This window comes from Rutidosis leptorrhynchoides, unplaced genomic scaffold (genome assembly GCF_046630445.1).
Source record: "Rutidosis leptorrhynchoides isolate AG116_Rl617_1_P2 unplaced genomic scaffold, CSIRO_AGI_Rlap_v1 contig274, whole genome shotgun sequence".
In the NCBI taxonomy this organism is placed as follows: domain Eukaryota; kingdom Viridiplantae; phylum Streptophyta; class Magnoliopsida; order Asterales; family Asteraceae; genus Rutidosis; species Rutidosis leptorrhynchoides.
The window spans coordinates 72,449-81,268 of NW_027266519.1; the positions used below are offsets into that span (position 1 = coordinate 72,449).

The following is an 8,820-nucleotide window of genomic DNA, read 5'->3' on the forward strand; positions in this document are numbered from 1 at the left end:
ATACGATGAGTGTTTGTTTGCAGTTGGCGCTGTTCTGTTTTGTTAAAGAAAGAACAAAACAAAGGCTAGGGAAAAGAAGTCAATGACACGCGTCGTGTCCTTGACGTTTCACGTGTGTGGTCGATCATGCGAGTATTAACGTGTCCTGAGTGACGCCGTTAAGTTTATGGGCTCATCTTATGGCTGCGTTGTGATTGTTTGGGCCAACTTTTCTTCCATAGAGGCCTAATGAAAACAAGTTCGTGCATAGAAGGAACTGGGCTGACCCGAGAGCTTAGGGCTGTTTGGGCCAACTTTTTATTGCACATAGGAATTGACTTCTTTACGAATTTTTTTTTCTCTTATACAATTATCCATCCAAAATATTTTAGGATTTGATCTCGAAACATATCTTAATTACATATGCGACATAAAACGCGTGTTTGTTTCGACCATGATATTGTACATGTTTATTTTCAAAAAAAAAAAAAAGATATTGTACATGTTTCGGAACCTGTAATTTACCGTCACGTACGTATTAATGTGTAGCGTAACTGTCCATATATAAAAGAAAACCATGTGTAGTGTAGTGTTAATAATGAAGGAGAGTTGCATTAATAAAAAGGAAAATGAAGGAGAATACTCGATTTCATATTTTCATTCCTAAGCTGACTCTGTTACGTACTACCAGTAGTACTACATTATTTCAAATCTTAATAAAGTAAATAAAATGGTTTTTTTTTTTTTTTTTTTTTGCCAGGAACGATTAGGGACCAAGACCTATGTTGTAGTAGTTAGGACTTAGGTGTGACTTGGCCAGGTTATTTTGTTTTCTTACGTATTACTACTAACTCTTTGAAATCATTTTGCGGAACATGAAATCTCCATAAGTATTTTTTTAGAAGGCAAAATCTCCATAAGAACTGTCCGATCTGAACTCTTCCTTTGTCTTACCATCATGCATGATGTCATAGTCATGTCTATATTCAATTTCATAACACCTATTCAAGGTAAATAAAAAATGAATGAAAATTTTAATTCTTTCATTAATATATAATGTAATTGGAATTCGCCAACCAAAGAGTGGCTCAATGGCTAAGATTTAAGAAGTTTCTTCCTTCCAAACATTATGATTTCGATTTTTGGGAAAACGGATTTTTGGTGGATAGATTAATTGTAATTTAACGGAAATTGTACAATGACACTCCTTCATTAGTAGTAAAGAAGAATTTTGAATGAAGGTGAGCCAACCAATCATGATTCTTGCCTAAAAAATTAATTTGATTTAATTATCAAATATAAAGAGGTATATTTTGAGCCATGGAAATTAATCAAAGTTGTAGAGGCACGAGGGGACCTCAAGTACTGTCAAATGTCGAAACATATGGCAATTGGATATTATAGGCCGGCTACTCCTTTTTAATGCAAAACATTAATATTTTGTTTTATATCGTCCTAGTCTTCATGATGATGATATAGTGCTTGCTAACTAACTAAATCGCATATATGCTATAATAGCGATGATGCAAAGTAGTTCAAAATTACGTGGTCTTTATTTGGAGCTAAAGTATTGGCCAAACATTATCAATAAACATCACTAGATAATTTTTATGGGCAAAAACTACACCTTCAAACGGGCCGAATGTATATACAAGTCATAATAACCAATCAAATTAAACTCAGAGCAACAAGCTGCTATTAAAAACAGAATCAAGTTTTCACCATTATCTCTTCGATAAGAAATAAGTTTTGTGTTTCTAAACGAAGTAGTATATATCGTGAAAATGATGGAATAATTGAGTGTCTGAAATCTGACATTGGTGGGGCAAACATACAATATTTCTGCTGTTTTTACCGTTCGTTATGTTCCCTAATTTACTAGTAGTATTATTTGATTTCATTTTTTTTGGTAAATATTTTAACTTTTCAGGTTAGTTTTAATATATTATTTTTTTTCCTAATTTTAAAATTAATTTAACCTTCTACTTTCATAAAATAATATATTATTACTTTCTTCCGTTAAATTTTTCAATTAATTGATTAAATTTTGACCGTTAAATTTGTGAAAATACTATTTTATTTTTTTAAATTATTTTATTTATTATTTTTCATATGAATAATAATAATAATAATAATTAAATAATTATAATTAAACAATAATTAAAATACTACCTTAATGATTAATTTTTTAAAATTATAATTACATCATCATCATCATCCTCATCCCCATCCCCATCATCGTATATATTAAAAATAAAATTTAAGTAGTGATTGAAGTTTAAGAAATTATATTCTTTTTTATCAAATTATGAATTATTATAAATTAATTGATAATTTTAAATTTAAATATGTATTGGTCAATAATTTTTTCAATATATATTAAGATTAAAATTATAACTAAAATTACATTAAAAAGATAAAATAGTATTTTTTTGAAAGTTAACGGTGAAAATTTGATCAACTAACCGAAAATCTTAACGGAAGGTGGCAATTATATACTATTTTGTGAAAATAAGAGGATTAAATTAATTGTGGAACTAAAAGAAAAGAAATCATATGTTAAATCTAAACTGAGAGGATTAAAATATTTTACCCTTTTCTTTTTTACCACATCCACACTATAAATAGCCACGATCCGGTTTAAAAATTATGTTCCCTATTTATTATTATAATTTTTAAAAATTATATGAAATCAAATCAAAATCGTAAATTTTAAAAAAATTTATGATTTCAATTCAGTTTCATAATTTAAGAACTGTCAAGAAATCGTAATTTAAGAACTGTCAAGGAATCGGATCAAATTATACGGTGACGATGCCTAATCCCCACTTTCTGTTTCTCCTGGCATTAATTTTTGTGAACAACGTTTGTCGATCGTGACGGTGACGCCCCTTTCAAACGCGTGGGATAATATCAACAAAATGTAGAAAAGGGGAAAGTGATGGTTCAATTACTGCTTGATTGTGCTTTGGTTTATCATTCATGAGAGTAGACCAATCCATAAAGTTGAGTACACATACATACGTATACTAGTTCTAGTAGTATTTAGCAATGCCAAGTAAGTAGAAACTCTCATGACCACCACTTGCTCAAAAACACACTTGTGTTTCTGGTTTATACTTCTCTCTCTCTCTCTCTCCCCTATCAGTCAATTCTTTTGTTTTGATTTGGTGATTGAATTTTTGATTCCTTTTCCTTCAATTTAAGTGAGTCCAAACCACCTCTCTGCCCATCTTTTTCCAAACAAAACATTATTACTTGATTTTCAACAATCTATAGCTCCACCTCATCATCGCACACACTATCATTTTGCCTTTGCCATCTCTCTCTCTCTCTCTGCTGCAATTGGTTGATTATTCCCAGAATAAGCAAACCAGGAATATGAAGGTTTGATTCCCTTCTTCAGGATCTGTTGTTAAATATTCCAGTCAGACACATACTTTATGCATTTATATTCATAAAAGTACTATATGTATGATTCTTCTTTAATGACTCATTTTGCCTCTTCTAAAAAATTGTTCTTTGATTGCTAGGCAAAAGAAAAGAAAAAGTGATATTTGTTGGGTTTTGTGGTCACTGAAAAATGTTCTGCTTCAATCCTAATGATTGCCAAGATTGATTCCTTTTTACTATCTGTACGTAGTTAAATTTATTCATCAGATAATGGATAATAAGTATATCAGAATTTATAGTAACTCTGCTTCTATATCAATCTAGCTAGGTTAATTAAGTTTATTTTTATTTATTTTATGAAAGGTTAATTCAGGATTTGATCTTCATCCACAAGGTTATGTCATCACATCGAATTTATTAGCTAATAGTGATTTGCCTATATAGTAACTCTGCTTCTAAGTGATAAGTTCTTACCAAGTCTTTCCAGATTTGTTGACCTTTCTATAATCAACACTTTTTTTCTTGTTTCTTAATTATGAGACTAGCTCATGATATTTATATTTATGCTTGATTATCTCTGATATTGCTGTTTTATTCAATATTTTACTTTGCATGAATATTTTTGTCAACTCATATGAAATCTATTTTGCATTAATTTGTTCTTGCAGAAGGTTGTACTGAAATTAGATCTACATGATCACAAAGCTAAGCAGAAAGCATTGAAGACAGTTTCTACTCTTTCAGGTAATTTTGAGTGAAAACACTTTTCTTCTTGATCAAGACTTATTCACCTTAATTAGCAAATCATGATATATAACCATTTGTTCTTGACTTCTAAAGCAATCCTTCTTGTTAATTTGGATGAAAAATATACGGAGTATATGGATAATTTTCTTAAAAGTTATAAACTTTTTACAAGCCCATTTAGAAAGCGACAAATTAGAGTTGTTGTGTTGTGACAGCAGCCACTGCTTGCGTAATAAAAAAACGCCGCCCCAAAGGAGAAAATGAAATTTCCGCCTTTGTGTTTTTGTTTCTGCATGTGGTAAGGGGATCAGATAACACCAAAAATATTACTATTAAGAAAATTGAATAGCAAGGTTTTTGTTTTTAATGTATCTTAAAGAGTATCCTATATCATAAGTTTAGACCCTTTCATTTATTTATTTACCTTTTTGAACCTTTGATCATTTTAATTGACTTTTTTTAGTCTTCAATTCTAACGAATTGGATTACGAGGCTTTGCTAGCTAGAGATGTGTAGGACCATGATACTTACAAATTATGTGTACTAAGGAAAGACTAATGTTTCATTAATTCTAAAAAAAATTAATTTCAAAACATCTTATGATAGATGTCTTTTTCTTCTTTTGTATCAAGTGCATGCATGTGTGTTTGTTGTACATAGTAAAATAAATTACCAAGTGTATGTATATACCTCCCCTAACAAATGCGCTATTAACTTATCTAGGAATCGATTCAATTGCAATGGACATGAATGAGAAGAAATTCACGGTGATCGGAACTGTCGATCCAGTGACCGTAGTGAGCAAATTGAGGAAATATTGGCCAACAACGGACATAATATCAGTAGGACCGGCCAAGGAGCCGGAAAAGAAAGAAGAGGCAAAGAAAGAAGAGACGAAAAAGGAAGAGGCCGCCGGCGAGGCGAAAAAAGAAGAACCGAAAAAGGAAGAAGAGGCCGGAAAGAAAGAGGATGCCCCGAAGAAAGAAGGAGAAGAGGCCCCCAAGAAGGAAGAAGATCAGAAAAAAGAAGATGAGGGCAAGAAAGACATCCAACCCGCACCACAAGTGCCCGACCCAGTTATGGAGCTTGTCAAGGCTTACAAAGCTTATAATCCGCACTTGACTTCCTACTATTATGTCCAAAGCATTGAGGAGAATCCAAATGCATGTGTTATTTGTTAATTCAGAGATAATCAAATTTTAAAAGTTTAATTTAAATGAAATTACTAGCACCTGCTGTTGTATATATATAATATTGATGGTGGTGTGCTTGATCTGTATATATTCAAGGATATATATATATATATATATATCTCAAGTGTGTAGAGAATAAAACATACAAATTTTGGATTAAATGGAAGAATTTGAACTAATATTGTCTACTAATATATATGTATATATATATTTCTTCAATATTCTCTCATTCTTGTACTGATTTGTATACATCAATTAAATAAGTCGAAGGTAAAATATTTTCAAATACTAGTTTCCATCGAGTAAGTCAAGCATTGTTTCTAACGAAAAAATAAAAATTACCAAACGATTGACTTGAGTTGGGGGGGCATATCTAATAGGACAATGAAAGCATAGCAGCTATAAAAGCGTCGATTATTAATGACAAGAGTACCGAAATTCACGAGCTTTTGTGAAGAAATTTCATGGGTGGGTCATGTAACAAAATTATACATATTGACATAATTAATTTCAGAGAATTTCTGTGCCCTAAATCTAATGTTGGGATAAGAAATGAAGGGTTATATTCATATAGTTTTATTGTATGTGGGTCTGGCTTGACTAGGCTAGGCTAATAATGGTCCACATGGATTAGGTGTCAGCGATTGATTATCAAAATTAATGGCTCACATATTATGCCACTGTTTGAGATCTTGCACTATTCTATTGTATGTTAGCTATTGGAATTTTCTGCTCGAATCACAGTTAAAATATATACCAGCTTAGCTTTAATTTAAGTTATCAATGCTTTTTTTTTTTTTGCAAATTATGGTACGGTTAATTTAGAGAAAACTTCAAAGATTGTTTTTAATATTGTGTAGCGACATTACGACAGACAAGAATACAATACCAAAACACCTGTATTACACATGATCATCAATATCAATTAATCGAAAGAGTAGAATAAATGGCCATAATAAAATAAGCATGTGATTGCAAGTTTAATTTGCTTGCACTTTGTTTTTACATATGGTCGTACTCGTCGTTTAGTTGTGTACACGTGCTAATTACCATCGTAGTGCTAAAATGAATAGGCTAGGTTGTAAATTTAAAAGGAGGAGGAGTACAATTTGATGAAAGCAAAGTTTAGGTAGTAAAACGTACGAATGAGAATTTAGGAGGCAAAACATAATTTTTTTGAGTACAATTCGGGTAGCATCGAGTACAGACTTGTCCTGAACCTGATGGAAGGGAGAAGTCTCTAGACTCTAGATGAACATGGAATGGCTTTCTTTTTAAATAAAAATGGAAGTGTCAACGTCGCTAAATAGTCCTTTCGTTATAAGTAAATTACAAATACTATTATATACTTCTTTTTTCGTATTGTTTGTCTAAAAACATCAATTTTTTTAAAATATTTATCCATATATAAATATAATATAAATTTTTATCATATTATTTATTATTTTATAATTTTTTTAAATGTTTAGTGAAGAATAGATCAAAATTAATTATTAAATGATAAATTAATCTAAAAAATATATATATTTATCTATTATTTTAATTTATATAAAATGATATTTTTAGACAAATAATATGAAACTGAGAGAATACTATTAAACTCAATTACGTATATGGTCAAGTTTGTATATATATACATATATATTCATCCATCCATGATGATCCATGTCATCTCCTAGTCAGTTCCGTTGACAAGTTGACATGTTAAAAGACCAAACACCTATTCATATGACGCAAATCCAAACAACCCCAGCCTTCATTTGTTTAAGAGCTCGGTTAAAATTTATGGGGTCGTAACAAGATGTCCTCACACAAATCTGATCTGTCCCTTTCAACTTTTCATTGTGGATTATATATTGAAGCTCAGAAAAAATTGTGGATTATATAACCCCAGAAAAATAATAAATAAATTAATTATCCAGATTCATCAAAAGACAGCTGCCATCATTTGTTTTTTAATTATGAATTTATAATTTGATTGATTCAATCGAACCGATACAATATTAATTAAGAAATAAGAATTCCCCAGAACTTTTTTTGGATATATTTTCCCCATAACTATTGAAATCATTCTTTTTTTTTTTTTTTCTTTGAAGTGGAGTAATATTTAATCATTCTTATCATGAGATCAAACGTGGAATACTCATTTGAACCAATCATCGTTCATTGTCTGATTGTGCGTTTCTGTCATCCATGATTTGTACGTATATATGGTTTCAGTGCATGATTTTTTTGTGTCGGTGTCAACTATCCCTGATAAGGCAGGTTTGGTTGGACAAGACCTTGATCCTTTAACGACTCAATTTCTAAATCAATTTCGACTAACACAGTTACGTGTAATCAACTAATTCCCGTAATATCCAATACGTGCTTTCCAATCAGAGGGAAATGACGAAAGTAATTAGAAATCAAAATTTATAATTATATTACTTTATTCAACCAGCATGATATACATGTAAATGTATGTTGTAATGACTTATAATAATGAGCGCATGCAGTTGCTGACATTTGACGTTCGTTTATAATTTGTCTCATATCTCTCAAGAAGGAGCCCAGTTAAGCTTACTAATTTGTTAATGATAATATATAGTCATAGAGTCGGTGATTATTGTCTTATTGATGGCAAAATCATATCATCATTAACTGAAATAAATACTACGTATAGCCGTATAGGTTATTTTAATAATCCAGATGCGAGCGCGCGCGCGCGCGCACATATGTATATATCACATATCGAGTTCACAAACTAATTTCTAGCTCTTCAATTTAGCTGTTAGTTGATTTTCACCGGCCACACATATCCTTAATTAACATTCTCCTCACTCATATAATTAGCTCAAATGTTTCATATCAAGCTGAATCTTGATCACTTTCCAGCCAGGGAACACGAATTAATTCGATGTAGATAATGAGTTGAATAAAAAGAAATGCACACATTCAAGAACAGTTGTTAGAACAGTCCTCTAATAGAGACCTTTTTGATGAATAGAATTAAAAGGATCTGAAAATTAACTAGTCTATCTTAGTTGCATAGTGAATCAACTGTGGTCGATCGATTTCGAGGTAGTGAAAAAGACACCGCACAAGTAAATTTTGATTGGGAGATCACATTTAACTGCCTGGTCTTGTTAGGGGCACACAAATATTCTTATACAATGGGTAGTTCTGTCGGGTCTTAATTATATCATGAGAATTAGTAGAAACGGGTAGATAATTTCTTTCTTTTCTCAAGGAAATAATGTTCAGATTCTATGACCTGTTTGGTGAAAATCCTTATCCCAGAATATTGCAGATAACTACTAGCATGGTAGCGAATATATGTGTAGAATCGACTTCTAACATGCTTTTTTTGTTCCTAGAGATATCTCTATTTGAACTCTCACTAATTTTCTCTTACCTTTTCTTTTAACGATCGATTACAATTAGTTATATTTAAAACGAGTTTGATTTATCCAGTTCGAAGTTTCAACCTTAATTTTTGTAGAATAAATAAATGTAGATGCAAATA

The 8,820-nt window shown here is 31.0% G+C and overlaps 1 protein-coding gene across 1 annotated transcript; it reads left to right on the forward strand.

The window, feature by feature from the left end:
- The first annotated feature begins 4,040 nt into the window (after positions 1-4,040).
- Positions 4,041-5,300, forward strand: LOC139882474 (heavy metal-associated isoprenylated plant protein 39-like). The gene is made up of 2 exons (XM_071866790.1): positions 4,041-4,116; positions 4,843-5,300. The coding sequence occupies exon 2, from the start codon at positions 4,860-4,862 to the stop codon at positions 5,298-5,300; it is 441 nt and encodes a 146-aa protein (XP_071722891.1). The 5' UTR covers positions 4,041-4,116; positions 4,843-4,859.
- Positions 5,301-8,820: the final 3,520 nt, after the last annotated feature.